At 36.0% G+C, this 18,108-nt stretch overlaps 1 protein-coding gene and 1 long non-coding RNA gene across 3 annotated transcripts; both read right to left on the bottom strand.

Moving 5' to 3' along the window:
• Positions 1 to 146: 146 nt before the first annotated feature.
• LOC135837739 (uncharacterized) lies at positions 147 to 4,224 on the bottom strand. Its single transcript, XR_010557292.1, has 3 exons — positions 3,558 to 4,224; positions 2,855 to 2,967; positions 147 to 2,763 (listed from the first exon to the last, which is right to left on the bottom strand). It is a non-coding gene; the product is annotated as an uncharacterized LOC135837739 (long non-coding RNA).
• A 77-nt stretch (positions 4,225 to 4,301) lies between these two features.
• On the bottom strand, positions 4,302 to 17,231 carry LOC135836622 (uncharacterized). Of its 2 annotated transcripts, XR_010557196.1 has the most exons (6): positions 17,075 to 17,231; positions 11,477 to 13,715; positions 10,809 to 10,914; positions 7,123 to 7,324; positions 6,420 to 6,532; positions 4,302 to 6,328 (listed from the first exon to the last, which is right to left on the bottom strand). XR_010557196.1 is itself a non-coding variant. In XM_065351969.1 (5 exons), exons 1-5 carry the CDS (start codon positions 17,120 to 17,122, stop codon positions 6,293 to 6,295), a joined length of 2,631 nt encoding a protein of 876 aa, XP_065208041.1. In that variant the 5' UTR covers positions 17,123 to 17,231; the 3' UTR covers positions 4,302 to 6,292. The 2 variants fall into 2 exon arrangements, 1 of the variants encoding a protein (XP_065208041.1); XM_065351969.1 differs by lacking the exon at positions 6,420 to 6,532.
• Positions 17,232 to 18,108: the final 877 nt, after the last annotated feature.

Genomic DNA, 18,108 nt, shown 5'->3' with positions numbered 1-18,108 from the left:
GTAGGTAACTTCTCAGTTGCTAAAAAATTACCATTATTGATAAAATATCAACACAATACTCAAATTTGGCGAAAATTGCTTAAATTTTTTTCTAAAATACCTACTGTAGCGAAAGAGAGCGAGAGAAACGAGTGTTGCAACGAATATACATATGTATATTTGTAATGAGAATAAGTACACAAAGTACATCATATGGCATAGCTTATCTTATCTGTAATCACGCTCGCTACTTTGTATACAACGCTCCTACTTCACACTCGCTACAAGTCACTCCCTTTTTAATTTTTTTAAAAATAATTACTATAATGTACATACTACACAAAAAAAACATTTACAAAAAATAAATAAAATGAACATAATCAAAGATGAAACAGCTATAAATTTGATCAACAATCAACAACATTTGAAAAACAACGACTAAAATTCGATCTATAAGAACATAAAAGAGACATAAAAATATTTCGTAAAATAAGAATATCACTGAATAAAAATGCATAAAATCAGCAAGAATAACTATAAAGATAGGTAAAAAAAAAAAAACAAAGTAAAATATAAACAGTAATTCGTAGACAAAAAAAATTAGACTACAGTAAGCGCCGCTTATTATCATTGCGGTTATTAGAATAATTCGCTTAATAGAATGGAAAGTCGTTGGGACGGAACGGTTGTATCTTTTTACATTGATAGAATTTCGCTTTATGTGGTAATCGAAGGTGAATGAAGTCGGTTAATGGAATTGGAAATTTTTCAAAAATCAATGAAATAGGAATACTTTTTGTCAAAAAAACAAACAAACAAACAAAAAGTCTCGTTTTTTAACTGAAAAATTGGACAAAATCTCCCATTTTCAACGAAAATTGCAAAAAAGTAGTTTCCTGCCAATTATTGCAAAAAAAAACTTGTTTTCTGCAAAATTGTCAAATTTTTCTGCTTTTTGAAAAAAAGTTCCAAGGCCCATTTTTTTCTAAATTTTCTGCTTTTTGAAAAAAAGTTCCAAGGCCCATTTTTTTCTAAAAATTGTTCAAAGATCTGCATTTTCAAAAAATTATCAAAAAATCCATCGTTTTAGTTCTTGTTTTCCCTTGAAATAGCCAAAAATTGCAAAAAAAAATGTCATTCTTTCACTTAAAAAATGCAAAAAACTTCTCACATTTTTCGAAAAAAAATTATGAAGAAGTGTCATTACTTCCCCAGTAATTCCCAAAATTTCCACATTTTGGCTTTTTAAAAAAATTCTTGCAATTAAAAGTACAATGTTTTTGCCAATAAAAATCTGCTTTTTGCCAAAATTGTCATTCTTGCTTTTTGCCGGCATTTTCCCACCTTTTTATACGTTTTTAAGTACCATTATGAACATTTAGTTCAATAAATCATCTTTTTTTTATTCATCGTTTATTGGAATAATTCGGTTAATAGAATAGCAACCACTTGGTCCCAACCCGATCATATTAAGCGGCGCTTACTGTATTACATTATTCGTAGAAAGCAACAAGACTTACAAAAAAAAAAAAAAAAACGAAAACCAAAATACGAGACCAGAATGAAACAAACATCAAATTTTCAATTTGGGCATCTGACAGGTGCTCGGACTTCCCTAGTTTAAAATTAGTGAATGAAATTGGCGTTTTTGGTTTTTAATGACCCACCACTCAGAACCTTTCAAAATGTTGATGAAATGATTTTCATAGGATATTTGGAGCATATTCCTCGAAAAGATGATGATTGCAATTCTAAAAACTTCATTCCGAATTACCGCTTGAATATTTTTAAAATACAATAAGTCAGCGATAGATCATCATTTTTTTTTAAATTTCCATAATCAACAAATCGCATTTTTTCTCAAACTTTAAATTTTTTAAAATCAACTTTGCAACATGTTACCATCTCAATTTCTTAATATGTTGTTCAACATGAAAAGTTGTCAATAATGTATTTTTTTCAGAATTTTTGAGAGTCGGAACGATGTGAAAACTACGTTTTGAAACTTTTTGAGCTTATTTTTTGCACGTAAAAAAGTGGCAACACTGATATTTATGATATCACCAAAAAGCCTTTCAAAACCTCTAACTATGGGAAAAAGTTCCATTTTGGTACGTATCGCGGTTATCGAGTAATCCACTGCTGAAATGAATGATACATTAGGTTCACTGAAAACTTTGACACCCGCTGGCTGCCTTTAAAAATGGGCTAGAGGGCTGCGATTTGCGCCATTGGTCATCCCATCGGAAGGTCTTTCCACAGGGAAAATTTCAAAAAAATCGCCGAACCCACTACCACTTCTTGGTTCAATTGACGTGGAATGGCCCTGTATGAAGCCTCCGCACAAATCACTCTTCAATATAGTCAATGTGTAGTTGAAGGACGTAGACGTAGGAATAAAGTTGTTTTATCATTTTTGCCCCAAAATGTACAGGAAACCCAAAAAATGAGAAATTGCTAAAATTTTGAATTTTGCTATCGGAATTACCTTACTTTACCTTAACTTAGGTTTGCTTATCATTTATGTACTTATGAACCGATTTACCATTTAGGTGTTTACTTAATCGTGAGATCATTAATATGTAGACGAATTTGGATTTAGATGCGAGCCAACGTTTTTCCTCATTACCATAAGTAGGTATATACGAGTTCAATCAGGTATCACGCTCGAATCGAGGAACAATCTTCCTGCCTAATGGTTATAGATGCTGATGCAGGTATACCCGTACGAGTCTCGACTAACGTGAGCTATTCTGCTGTTACAGGTTGTGCGTTGGTCTGTTCCTGTGACATAAAAAAAGCGCCGTTCAATTTTTTGATTCACTGTAGCTAGATACATTAAAATGGCGTAAAAAGAAGAAAGAAAACAATTTACTTCAAGTGAGAGACTACGCTTATCCAGAAAAATTTTGAACCTCCTGACACGGTGCGAATGGCACTGTTCCCAGAATTGATAAATTACGATGGATTGTTATTGGGTAGGTACCTCTAAAACAAATTTCCAAACGGGATTTAGGTATGCAAGAAATCTAAAAAATTTCTGGGGCAAGAATATTTCCGGACTTTTTTAAGTTGAATTAGATTTCAAGATTCGTGTTCAGCACAATTTCTCTATTAAGTAATATGCTAATGGCCTAATACCTACTCTATTATAGGTGTGCTTCTATATTGAAAGGGCACATTTTGTCGGTGCCGAAAATGGGTATAGGTACCTACTCGGATTTTATTTTTCAAAAATCGAAATGAACTTCCAACGTTCTCCGGTGGATCCCAACGGTGTTTGAGCATAAAGCTGTCATAGTCAATGAAAGCTTCACGTTCGCGCGGGGTTTAAACCAACCGGAGAATGTTGGAAGTTTATACGGATTATTGAAAAATAGGGTATACCCTAGCGGGGGAAAAGAAGTGTAGGTAACCTGTTATTATTATTTTTTTTAGAAACAGTGTGTCTTATTTTCAAGGTTTAAAAGTTACCTACCAATAGGTAGATATGCTTAAATTAGTTTCTAGTAAAACAAAATTGATTATTAGGTAACCTTACGAGTAGGTATAATGCTTGTATCATTTAAAATCCTTACCGTAGGTGTAACTGATGTTGTAGAGCTAAACGATTCTATCGTGTAACCTACAAGCTTACATTTCTCGAACTTGCAGACGGAGCAGGTTCTTTTACTAAAGCTATATTTTAAAGAACAGTTCTGGTTACCGGAAACGCATTTTTCATTATTTTCAGTCCCAGATAGGAATTTTCTCCTGCAAAACTCGCTGCAAGCGATACATCTGAAATCAATTGACAGGTAAGTAGGTAAAGTAGGTCGCGGAAGGTGCATTATACGCAATCGGCAATAGGGCAGTTCATGGCGAGATATTCGGTTGTACGATTGGCTTTCACGAAGATGGCTGAGGAATGTAGTTGTTCCATTTTTTAAACCTTGAATTGAGGGTCAATAGAATCATTCGCGAACGTTTTTACCACCATAGGCGGATTCTACACACTAAGTACATACTACCAATATCCATCAAAAAAAAATTGATTTTTTGGATCTTAATTTGTAAGCTGGTTTTCTCGTGACAGATCACATATGTAACTACATATGTAGATGAAATGTTTACCTACCTACCTGAAGTTTGCCAATTTTCATGCAAGAGGCGAGTCACTAAAAAAAACCGGTATTTCAATTCGAAAAGTACGGGCCTTTACGATTATTTTAAGATACATGTTTGTGAATAAAATTCGTTGAAAACTGTTCATTACCGAGCGATTTTAATTCTTTGTTTACAATATTATTTTACACTTCATTTCAACGTTGGTTTTCGCGTAAAATTTCATTTTTCAAAAATCAATGAAATAGGAATACTTTTTGTCAAAAAAACAAACAAACAAACAAAAAGTCTCGTTTTTTAACTGAAAAATTGGACAAAATCTCCCATTTTCAACGAAAATTGCAAAAAAGTAGTTTCCTGCCAATTATTGCAAAAAAAAACTTGTTTTCTGCAAAATTGTCAAATTTTTCTGCTTTTTGAAAAAAAGTTCCAAGGCCCATTTTTTTCTAAATTTTCTGCTTTTTGAAAAAAAGTTCCAAGGCCCATTTTTTTCTAAAAATTGTTCAAAGATCTGCATTTTCAAAAAATTATCAAAAAATCCATCGTTTTAGTTCTTGTTTTCCCTTGAAATAGCCAAAAATTGCAAAAAAAAATGTCATTCTTTCACTTAAAAAATGCAAAAAACTTCTCACATTTTTCGAAAAAAAATTATGAAGAAGTGTCATTACTTCCCCAGTAATTCCCAAAATTTCCACATTTTGGCTTTTTAAAAAAATTCTTGCAATTAAAAGTACAATGTTTTTGCCAATAAAAATCTGCTTTTTGCCAAAATTGTCATTCTTGCTTTTTGCCGGCATTTTCCCACCTTTTTATACGTTTTTAAGTACCATTATGAACATTTAGTTCAATAAATCATCTTTTTTTTATTCATCGTTTATTGGAATAATTCGGTTAATAGAATAGCAACCACTTGGTCCCAACCCGATCATATTAAGCGGCGCTTACTGTATTACATTATTCGTAGAAAGCAACAAGACTTACAAAAAAAAAAAAAAAAACGAAAACCAAAATACGAGACCAGAATGAAACAAACATCAAATTTTCAATTTGGGCATCTGACAGGTGCTCGGACTTCCCTAGTTTAAAATTAGTGAATGAAATTGGCGTTTTTGGTTTTTAATGACCCACCACTCAGAACCTTTCAAAATGTTGATGAAATGATTTTCATAGGATATTTGGAGCATATTCCTCGAAAAGATGATGATTGCAATTCTAAAAACTTCATTCCGAATTACCGCTTGAATATTTTTAAAATACAATAAGTCAGCGATAGATCATCATTTTTTTTTAAATTTCCATAATCAACAAATCGCATTTTTTCTCAAACTTTAAATTTTTTAAAATCAACTTTGCAACATGTTACCATCTCAATTTCTTAATATGTTGTTCAACATGAAAAGTTGTCAATAATGTATTTTTTTCAGAATTTTTGAGAGTCGGAACGATGTGAAAACTACGTTTTGAAACTTTTTGAGCTTATTTTTTGCACGTAAAAAAGTGGCAACACTGATATTTATGATATCACCAAAAAGCCTTTCAAAACCTCTAACTATGGGAAAAAGTTCCATTTTGGTACGTATCGCGGTTATCGAGTAATCCACTGCTGAAATGAATGATACATTAGGTTCACTGAAAACTTTGACACCCGCTGGCTGCCTTTAAAAATGGGCTAGAGGGCTGCGATTTGCGCCATTGGTCATCCCATCGGAAGGTCTTTCCACAGGGAAAATTTCAAAAAAATCGCCGAACCCACTACCACTTCTTGGTTCAATTGACGTGGAATGGCCCTGTATGAAGCCTCCGCACAAATCACTCTTCAATATAGTCAATGTGTAGTTGAAGGACGTAGACGTAGGAATAAAGTTGTTTTATCATTTTTGCCCCAAAATGTACAGGAAACCCAAAAAATGAGAAATTGCTAAAATTTTGAATTTTGCTATCGGAATTACCTTACTTTACCTTAACTTAGGTTTGCTTATCATTTATGTACTTATGAACCGATTTACCATTTAGGTGTTTACTTAATCGTGAGATCATTAATATGTAGACGAATTTGGATTTAGATGCGAGCCAACGTTTTTCCTCATTACCATAAGTAGGTATATACGAGTTCAATCAGGTATCACGCTCGAATCGAGGAACAATCTTCCTGCCTAATGGTTATAGATGCTGATGCAGGTATACCCGTACGAGTCTCGACTAACGTGAGCTATTCTGCTGTTACAGGTTGTGCGTTGGTCTGTTCCTGTGACATAAAAAAAGCGCCGTTCAATTTTTTGATTCACTGTAGCTAGATACATTAAAATGGCGTAAAAAGAAGAAAGAAAACAATTTACTTCAAGTGAGAGACTACGCTTATCCAGAAAAATTTTGAACCTCCTGACACGGTGCGAATGGCACTGTTCCCAGAATTGATAAATTACGATGGATTGTTATTGGGTAGGTACCTCTAAAACAAATTTCCAAACGGGATTTAGGTATGCAAGAAATCTAAAAAATTTCTGGGGCAAGAATATTTCCGGACTTTTTTAAGTTGAATTAGATTTCAAGATTCGTGTTCAGCACAATTTCTCTATTAAGTAATATGCTAATGGCCTAATACCTACTCTATTATAGGTGTGCTTCTATATTGAAAGGGCACATTTTGTCGGTGCCGAAAATGGGTATAGGTACCTACTCGGATTTTATTTTTCAAAAATCGAAATGAACTTCCAACGTTCTCCGGTGGATCCCAACGGTGTTTGAGCATAAAGCTGTCATAGTCAATGAAAGCTTCACGTTCGCGCGGGGTTTAAACCAACCGGAGAATGTTGGAAGTTTATACGGATTATTGAAAAATAGGGTATACCCTAGCGGGGGAAAAGAAGTGTAGGTAACCTGTTATTATTATTTTTTTTAGAAACAGTGTGTCTTATTTTCAAGGTTTAAAAGTTACCTACCAATAGGTAGATATGCTTAAATTAGTTTCTAGTAAAACAAAATTGATTATTAGGTAACCTTACGAGTAGGTATAATGCTTGTATCATTTAAAATCCTTACCGTAGGTGTAACTGATGTTGTAGAGCTAAACGATTCTATCGTGTAACCTACAAGCTTACATTTCTCGAACTTGCAGACGGAGCAGGTTCTTTTACTAAAGCTATATTTTAAAGAACAGTTCTGGTTACCGGAAACGCATTTTTCATTATTTTCAGTCCCAGATAGGAATTTTCTCCTGCAAAACTCGCTGCAAGCGATACATCTGAAATCAATTGACAGGTAAGTAGGTAAAGTAGGTCGCGGAAGGTGCATTATACGCAATCGGCAATAGGGCAGTTCATGGCGAGATATTCGGTTGTACGATTGGCTTTCACGAAGATGGCTGAGGAATGTAGTTGTTCCATTTTTTAAACCTTGAATTGAGGGTCAATAGAATCATTCGCGAACGTTTTTACCACCATAGGCGGATTCTACACACTAAGTACATACTACCAATATCCATCAAAAAAAAATTGATTTTTTGGATCTTAATTTGTAAGCTGGTTTTCTCGTGACAGATCACATATGTAACTACATATGTAGATGAAATGTTTACCTACCTACCTGAAGTTTGCCAATTTTCATGCAAGAGGCGAGTCACTAAAAAAAACCGGTATTTCAATTCGAAAAGTACGGGCCTTTACGATTATTTTAAGATACATGTTTGTGAATAAAATTCGTTGAAAACTGTTCATTACCGAGCGATTTTAATTCTTTGTTTACAATATTATTTTACACTTCATTTCAACGTTGGTTTTCGCGTAAAATTTCATTTTTCAAAAATTTGAACCCCCGCAGCTTATTTTTACTTCTGAAATACACGCTTTTTTAGCTGGTGACCTCTGGGTCATTCCATGTCAATTCGACTGAAAAAATTCAATTTCGCTCAAAATTTTTTTACAATATGTACCCACCCAATAAGTAAGAAACCCACAATCAGTTTGGTCCCAGCCTCCTCAGCCATCTTCGTGAAAGCCAATCGTACAACCGAATATCTCACCATGAACTGCCCTATTGAATCTTACAAGGGAGCTACCCAAGGTCTGACAAGCTAATTGAAAACAATTTTTCACAGGTGGATAGAGGATCAAAAAATATATTATGAGCCAAAATTTTAGCTGCTGAAGTTGACGGGGAGAAAAGTTACGGGGGTTTGAGTATCGAAAAATCACAAAAATACACAGAAAAAAGCATAAAATTTGAAATCATTCGGCACAATGTTCGCTTCAGCAGCTAATTTTTTGGCCATGATCTACCATCGATATATGACGCCTTATAGTGGACAAGTCGCCGCGATCTGCGTGTAAGGCCTTGGGGGTGCATTTTCCCCCACCCCCTAATTTTGGGCGAAACTTTCGAAAGAAAATCTGGGGCATGTGACATATCGAATTGTATGTTTTTGGTGACGCTGAACACGAATATGACGTCAGATTTTTGATTGGACCCCATCCACGGCCCCCAGCACCTCCTCAAAGGGGTGTAAAAGTTCAAAAAAGTGTTCTGTTCGTGCGATACATGAAATGAAATAGTATGTTTTTTGTGACGCTGAATACGAATATGACGTCAGAATTTTGATTGGACCCCATCCACGGCCCCAGCACCACCCCAAAGGGGGTAAAAGTTCAAAAAAGTGTTCTGTTCGTGCGACACATGAAATAGTATGTCTTTTGTGACGCTGAATACGAATATGACGTCAGATTTTTGATTGGACAAAGTTGGAAATATTCATTGAATTCTCAAAGTCACGAATGTTGAATAAAAGTCCAAGACAAATTCACATTTAGGACATTTATTCTTATACTTAAGGGATAAAACAAAGACAAATAAAAAGGATCGAAACCCTGGGGAATTTTGGGAATACTTAAACTAGGAGTAACAAAAAGGAAAATAAAATAATATTAAAAAAAAGAAAATAAAGGAACAAAATGAGCCATCCGTTGAACTTGAAACTAAAATGCACGTCCTGAGCGATACGTCATTTTTCAAACAAAAAAGAAAATAAAGAAAGACAATGTGAGCTAAGGTCTTGAAACTTAAAGCTAAAGTTGGAATGTGAACCAAGGCAACTTGTTATTAAAACCGATCTCTGTGCAATTCAAAGAGTGATCCGAGACAGCTGAAGATTCACTAATTGACCCATAGGGACTTAACTTGAGAAACAAAATCATCGCAGATGATGACTAAGTCCGAGGCTGCAGACGCCAAAATTCATCAAAGTCCAATAAATCACGAACTGAAGGAAGCTAAAGCTGGATACAGTAGGAATGACAGTTGGAAATATTGAGCTAAAGTTGAATTTATTGGTCTCTTCTGGCGAATGGGCAGTTGGAACTATACTTGGCGGCGTCGATGTCTGCAGTCCTACCAGAATTGTCTCGGATCAAAGCTTTTATAACTGCGCTTTTTACGAGAAATCGGGCGGGGAAAGGTACATAGTCAGTGGTGCACGCGCTCAACGCTTCTAACGGCGCTATCATTCGCGGCTGGCGCTAGAATTACGTCATGTTCGATTATACTCGGCGATATTCGTGTTGAACTGGTTTTCTATTGGTTATTATCGCGAGAGTGGTTGACAGCTTGGCGCCAATGATCGAAAATCTGTCGCTTAGGGGGTAGAAAAATATTCTGCTACTATGGCGAATGAGAATTTTCCTCCCAATTAGGAGACAGGAAAATTTTCTCCCATTAAGGTGACTGAACTTTTCGTATGTAAATTTCTCCCAGTGTAGGTGACGGATAAAAATATTTTTCTCCCACATGGGAGAACTGCGTGTATTTTCCTCCCACTACATCACAATTTTTATATTTAGGAGATGATTTTTGACAGAAAATGTAATTAAATTTTTTTTCGGTTTTAAACATAAATAATACATTTTTGTGCAAACCAAAAATTTTTGAAAATGATTTCATTTTTTACGAGTAAAAATATCATCCCCCGGGTGTCACAAGCGAATCCAGGCGACTTGTCCACCTTTGGACATCATATATCGGCGATGGTTCATGGTAAAAGAGAATTAGCTGCAAAGCAAAGAGGGTGGCGAGTTATTTTGATTTTTCATTTTTTTATTCTTTTTAATAAGTTAAAAATGCATCCCCAAGGTGTTACACACGGATCGCAGCGACTTGTCCAATCAAAAATCTGACGTCATATTCGTATTCAGCGTCACAAAAAACATACTATTTCATGTGTCGCACAAACAGAACACTTTTTTTGAACTTTTACCCCCTTTGGGATGGTGCTGGGGGCCGTGGATGGGGTCCAATCAAAATTCTGACGTCATATTCGTATTCAGCGTCACCAAAAACATACAATTCGATATGTCACATGCCCCAGATTTTCTTTCGAAAGTTTCGCCCAAAATTAGGGGGTGGGGGAAAATTCACCCCCAAGGTCTTACACGCAGATCGAGGCGACTTGTCCACTATAAGGCGTCATATATCGATGGTGTAGATCATGGCCAAAAAATTAGCTGCTGAAGCGAACATGGTGCCGAATGATTTCAAATTTTATGCTTTTTTCTGTGTATTTTTGTGATTTTTCGATACTCAAACCCCCGTAACTTTTCCCACCGTCAACTTCAGCAGCTAAAATTTTGGCTCATAATATATTTTTTGATGCTCTATCCGCCTGTGAAAAATTGTTTTCAATTGGCTTGTCAGACCTTGGGTAGCTCCCTTGTTAGAAGAAATGTTGGTATGGTACATACATTTTTTCAACACCGTAATGTTTGCCCACTGCAATCATCCGGTCGCAAATCACACAATTCTCCTTTGTTATTTTAAGGTTTTCTCTATTCCAGTTCTCAGCATATTCTAAACATACGTGCAACGAAAATAATACGTAAATAATTCATCCCAACTTAACTTTTACTGAGGTGAATGCAAAAACGCCTTTTTGAAGGTATTGGTATCAAAAAATGGAAAAATAAAAAAATCAAAAAAATCGATAAACTTCCTTGAAAATACGTAATATAAGCGAGGACCGAGGTAAAACACCAACAAAGATGAACGTTTTTTTTTCTATCAAATTCCGCAATTTTCCAAGTAGGTATTAAAGCATTTTTATCATAGAAATTTGAACATGAAATTGTTTCGAATCAATTGTATCATAATTCATTATTTCAACAAAAAGTGCCGGAAAATAATTTTTTGCGGAAAATTTTAAAAATTAGATTTTGATAATATACAAAAAATACTTGTACGCACTCCAAACCCTGAAAGTTTCACACAGATTGGTTGGTTACTTTTTAAATAGGTAATAATACCTAGACCGTTGAAGTCTACTTCACTTTTTCCGTTTTGCATATACCTCCACTGCACGTATAGTTACTTAGGTAGCTAATATGCATAAAACAAAAATAAATCAGTTACTCGCCTATAAACTGATTCCAATTCATTACTGTATAATTCATATCCACTTTTGTAACGTTGCTATTATTCAACAGGTAAACATTGATGGCGAGGAATTTGACCCACTGATATTTTTGTGTAGGAAACTGAGCGCGGACGAGGGATGAATAATTCACGGTTTGTTCCAACACTTTCTCCAATGGGCAATAGAAATCACTTTTATACTCGATGATGAGTAATTTATCATGCAGCAGCACTTGAGTGTCAAGTCTACCACGGTTTCTGATTTGATACTCTTCCAAGAAAGTACTCTTCGTTCTATCGCGAAATGTTTCCCAAACGGGGGCTATGGTTCTCCTTACCGCTGCCTCATTGAGGATGCGGTAGCTTGAAAATTCTTCGCTCGTCTTTTTCGAGAATTTCGGCGATGTCGAGTCTGCAAACGTTTCGCACGTTTTAAATAAATTATTCATCGCGGATTCAAAGTCCTCGAACCCATCCCGAATTGTTTTTTCTGGCTCGTCTACATCGAGATTGAACCAAGTTGTAAATGCATTTACAGTAGCATCTACAGCGCTTTGGTAAACCCAGCTGTGTCTACTCAACAACGATTGAATTCGAGTTTTCTGCAAAACCTTTTTCAATTCAAAGTTTGGTACGATAAGTGACACGTTGGAACCGGCATTGATTTTTTGCAGTAAATCGATGTTTAAATTGGATGGTATGGTGAAATATCCTGCTTGGCACATAAAGGAGGCAATTGCATCTTCGATTGATTTCTTTTCTTCCTTCATGTTGTTTTCATACCAAACTGCATTTTCTGCATTAGCTAGTAGTCTATGAATCTCTGCCAAGATAGATGAATCAACTTTTTTCAGACATGACGCGGTGATATTATAACCAACATTGGGGTCCAGCGTTTGGTATAGCATTTCTTCAAAAAAATTATACTTCAGTAGTTTTTTCACTATGTCTATTGAGCCAGTCTGATCCCAATACGATTCCGCTATGAACTCCTCGATGTATCTCATTACGTCCCAAGGATTGAACGTTGAACCATTCCATAAACACAACGATCCGTAGCCATCGTAGTAAGAGGTAGCTGTATCAAAGTACTGTTGAAATGATTCCGGCTTTTCCAATCGTATCATTGTTTCTACTTCGCGCGGAGTGAATCCATAAAATGGCGTGTATTGCCGCATATTCGCTAAATTCACGTCACTGTACTCAAGTATATTATTCAAACCACTAAGTAACGTTGCCTTCGCGGATCGCACTATTCCAGTCAACACAGCTTTATCGATATACGAATTGTTGGGGGATTTTAAAGTCAGCGAGATAAAAGATCTCATGAAATCGATAGCTTCTGTACCTGCTTCGTAAGCACCAGCATTATGAAAAATTACGTTGTTTTGTAGAGCGTCGAATTCGTCGATTAGAACAAAACACTTTTTTCCATACACCGTGTACAATTTGTGGCATAACCAAACGATGCTACCTTGTAATAAAGATAAACCATCATCGTCACATTTCGTGTTCATGAAATTTAAAAATTTGTACATGTTATCTTCTGCGAGTTTTCGTACGCCGAGTGCTTCATCTTCATTTACAGCAACTGACTGGAAATGCGTGAACAAATACATATGCTTCTCGTACACCCAAGATATTATATCTGTGAATCTGGCCCGCCAATTCGTTAAATCAAACTCTTTAAAATCTAAATCAATGACTGGGTATTTTTGGAAGTATTTACTCATAAAATCGGGTTTCGTTGAAATCAAAGGTTTGTCCATTAATGTACCCATTCTAGACCCGTCATATAGTACAACTTGTTCAATGAAAAATTGGCGGGAGAAATCTTTTTCATTAAAAAGTTGTCGATCAGATTCTTTTTCTAGTGAGACGCCTATCGAAGTGTCTTCAAAGATACATCTCAGCATATCCAGGTTCATGGTTTTACCCCATTTCCGTGGAGCAGTGATTAATATGACTTTATCAGGTGCATCCATTATTCTCTCAGCAAGTAGACTCTTATCCACCCAATACTTCGAACGGCTGACGAACGTGGGGAAGTTGGATGACCCTGGAAGTTGATTAGCCTGCCATGGATACTCAATATCGATTCTACAAACTCGGGTGTCTTTTTCAAATTCAACTATGTTGTATTCACGAAGTTGAGGTTCGATATTTGGCGAGGGAATACCGCTGATTTTATGGATGAGAGTAAAAATGGCTGTGGAAATTATCAACGTTCTCTTCATGATCTGTGTGATAATAAACAATACCGGAAAAACATACATAAATACATTTTACTTCAAGTAATAGTAATCAAATGTGGATGTTATTTTACAATTAGGGTCATTCCATGTCAATTCGACCCAAAAAAGGCGATTTTGAAAGTCATGTCTTTCGATTTCGCTCAAAACCCACCCAGCACTATGGGCCAGGAGACCCCCTAAAACGCGCGTAATTCAATATTTTATCGCAGTATAGATATATATAAGAAAAAGTCATTGATCCTTATGTTTTTGAGGTCGTAGAATCCGAATTTGGCAAAAAAAATTTCGTGGGGTGGGGGTGAGGCGTTAGAGGGGGGAGAAATGAAAAATTTGTGCATATCAACGTGCGATACATCGATATGTATGTTTTTGAGGTCGCAGAATCCGAATCTGATGATATTTTTTTTGTTTAGGTGGGGGGTGAGGCGTTGGAGGGGGAGAAATGAAAAATTTGAGCATATCAACGTTCGATACATCGATATGTACGTTTTTGAGGTCGTAGAATCCGAATTTGGTAATATTTTTTTGGTGGGGTGGAGGGGTGAAGCGTTAGAGGGGGGAGAAATGAAAATTGCTTTTTCCAGAATTATTTTTTCAAAGTGACCGTTTTTTACATTTCGTGTTTCTATGAAAATTATCGAATTCCGTCGAATTCCGCGTACTTTTTGACTTGGACAGGTTCAGTAGTATGTGCGGAATAGGAATGCATGATTTTTGGGTGCCCCCAGGTGCCCCGAGGTTTTTTATGATATTTTTAGTTTTCAAAGACACATAATTTTGATGAAAATCGCTCCAAACGAACACATGTGAATTTTTCTCTTCCCTCCAAATACATGCTTCATCCCCCCTACACCCCCCACCCAAAAAAAATCGAATTCGGATTGTACGACCTCAAAAACATGCATTTCGATGTATCAAACGTTGATTAGTTCAAAAAACCTCGGGGTACCTGGGGGCACCCAAAAATCATGCATTCCTATTCCGCACATACTACTGAACCTGTCCAAGTCAAAAAGTACGCGGAATTCGACGGAATTCGATAATTTTCATAGAAACACGAAATGTAAAAAACGGTCACTTTGAAAAAATAATTCTGGAAAAAGCAATTTTCATTTCTCCCCCCTCTAACGCTTCACCCCTCCACCCCACCAAAAAAATATTACCAAATTCGGATTCTACGACCTCAAAAACGTACATATCGATGTATCGAACGTTGATATGCTCAAATTTTTCATTTCTCCCCCTCCAACGCCTCACCCCCCACCTAAACAAAAAAAATATCATCAGATTCGGATTCTGCGACCTCAAAAACATACATATCGATGTATCGCACGTTGATATGCACAAATTTTTCATTTCTCCCCCCTCTAACGCCTCACCCCCCACCCCACGAAATTTTTTTTGCCAAATTCGGATTCTACGACCTCAAAAACATAAGGATCAATGACTTTTTCTTATATATATCTATACTGCGATAAAATATTGAATTACGCGCGTTTTAGGGGGTCTCCTGGCCCACAGTGCCCAGTAAGTAAAAAATCCACAATCAGTTTGGTCCCACGACCCACCCTCCTCAGGAGGCGGGTGGGGAGGCTTCCATTACTTTCACATTGTCTCGAGGTTCTCAACATCAGCAGCGCATTCCTCCGAAGCTATGATACATTGATCAAAACTGATTTCACAGTTCAAACGGGCATTGAATTTTGAATTTTTTGAGCATTTTGAAATTTGCAAAAGTTGAAAATTGAACAGTTCAAATTTTAAAATGGCGCTGTAAGTGGGAGCTACCATTTAAAAATCTGAAAACATTTCCATCGATGTACCTTTTGATGTTTTTTTGAAATATCTTATTTTTAAGATGGGATCTCTCAATTGAGAGGGAGTACCCCCACCGCCAATTTTGGGCAAAACTTTCGAAAAAAAACCTGGGGCATGTGACATATTGAGTTGTATGTTTTTGGTGACGTTGAACACGAATATGACGTCAGATTTTTGATTGGACCCCATCCACGGCCCCAGCACCTCCCCAAAGAGGGTAAAAGTCGAAAAATTGATAATATTCGTGTGACACATGAAATAATATGTTTATGGTGACGCTGAATACGAATATGGCGTCAGATTTTGAATTGGACTCCATCCACGGCCCCCAGCACCTCCCCAAAGGGGGTAAAAGTCGAAAAAAATGATTTCATTCGTGTAACATATGAAATTGTTAGACTTTTACCTATTTAGGGAGGTTCTGGGGGCCATGGGTGAGGCAATTTGAAAATCTAAGGCTATATTCGTGTTCAGCGATATCGAAAACATACTATTTCATGTGTCACACGAATGAAACAATTTTTCGACTTTTACCTCTTTTGGGGAGGTGCTGGGGGCCCTTGGATGGGGTCCAATCAAAAATCTGACGTCATATTCGTATTCAGCATCACCAAAAACATACAACTCAATATGTCACACGCCCCAGTTTTTTTTCGAAAGTTTTGCCCAAAATTGGCGGTGGGGGTACTCCCTCTCAATTGAGAGATCCCATCTTAAAAATAAGATATTTCAAAAAAGCATCAAAAGGTTCATCGATGGAAATTTTTTCAGATTTTTAAATGGTAGCTCCCACTTACAGCGCCATTTTGAAATTTGAACTTTAAGTTAGAAAGTTCAACTTCCAACTTTTGCAAATTTCAAAATGCTTAAAAAATTCAAAATTCAATGCTCGTTTGAACTGTGAAATCAGTTTTGATCAATGTATCATAGCTTCGGAGGAATGTGCTGGTGAAGTTGAGTACCTCGAGACGATATGAAAATAATGGAAGCCCCCCACCCACCCCCTGATGGGGTGGGACCAAACTGATTGCGGGTTTCTTATCTACTGGGTGGGTAGATATTGTAAAAAAAAATTGAGCGAAATCGAAAGACATGACTCAAAAAGTAGGTCGAATTGACATGGAATGACCCCTACCTATACGAAAACTGCGAGCATTAGCATCACCTCATTCCAAATTAATTGTAAAAAAGTTCAACTTTTTCCCAGTTCAGTAAATGCACAAAGTCCTAAAATCTGATTTCTCAAAAATTCTAATTTCTGAAAAGTCAATTTTTATTTTAAATGCTTCTCTGCAGTAAGGAACATCTACACCTATGTTTCAAATGTGGAACAAGGAGAAAATAAGAAAGGAAAACTTCCATACCTTCCCGAAATTCTAACTTGTTCAACCTCTATACCTAAGTGAAACCTACTTTAGTGGAAAAAAATCCATTTCCTTTGCAATTTCACTTAGCCATGTTTGACTGCACAAGGTTTATTATTATAACTGAATAAAAGATAGTTTGGTTATGATACTATAGCCTACCATGCAATTTGTTCTGGAAGTAACGCGCAACAAAAGATACAGGAACATAAATTTTCACAGAAACACATGGCATGAAATTTGATCGCGAGTGGAAGGAATATTATTTCTGCGGAGAAATAAAGTTGAGAAGTACCTAAGGAAAATAATATGCAGAGTATATATTATAGGGTCGCCTTTAATGAAAAAGTATATTAATTTTTTTTTCATAATTAATGTATTGAAACCTTCCGCAGAGTGAAAAATATGTATAATATACGAGCTGGTTCTGATAAGAATCCTCAAATTACAGTTAGTTGATTAATTCTTGGAATGAAAATATGAATTTTAATTATGGTATTTGATAAAAAACAACCTTCTCATTCATAATTTTAATAATCCAACATATTATCGGTAGATATTTCGCTCTCAATTCTCAATGAGACTTTATTAAGCAAAATTAAACTTTGCAACTGCAACAAAAGGGCATGAGGCTTTGCCCAGCAAAATTGGTTTAAACTTTATCAAGCACCCAAAACTTTACAAATATGTAGGTACCATAAAAACTCACAGATGAAAAGTCAAAAGTTTTTTGAGACTTTGAGCTGTTTTTTGAGAATGATCAACTTTGTCGACCATACAAAACTTTTCAAAATGCAATTAAAGCTCACTTTGATTGAAAATGAAAAATACTTTGCATACAATTTTTCCTCAAATTCCAATTTTTTGTGAAAAATTTGACTGTGTTAAGGATGTTCATTCTCCTGGAAAACCTGGAAAAATCAGGGAATTTGGTCAGTCCTGAAAAGTCGGAGGATTTTGTAATTTTCGCAAAAAATCCCTGGAATTATCAAAAAACGATCAATCGGAAATTTCAGATATGGGCCTGTGATGAAAAAAAAAACATTATTTTTCACTTCTCGATTCACAAATTTTCAAAGACTTTTGCGCTCGAGCCTCGCTTCGCTCCGGCTGGTTTTCTAATTTTTTGTGTTTCGGAGGGGGGGAGGGGCGAGCTGAGACCTTTCTGAAAATGTTGTTGGAAAAAGATAGTGAAA

This window comes from Planococcus citri, chromosome 1, assembly GCF_950023065.1.
Source record: "Planococcus citri chromosome 1, ihPlaCitr1.1, whole genome shotgun sequence".
Taxonomy (NCBI): domain Eukaryota; kingdom Metazoa; phylum Arthropoda; class Insecta; order Hemiptera; family Pseudococcidae; genus Planococcus; species Planococcus citri.
The sequence above is the reverse complement of the archived record's forward strand: the minus strand, read 5'-3'. Positions and strand labels throughout refer to the sequence as shown.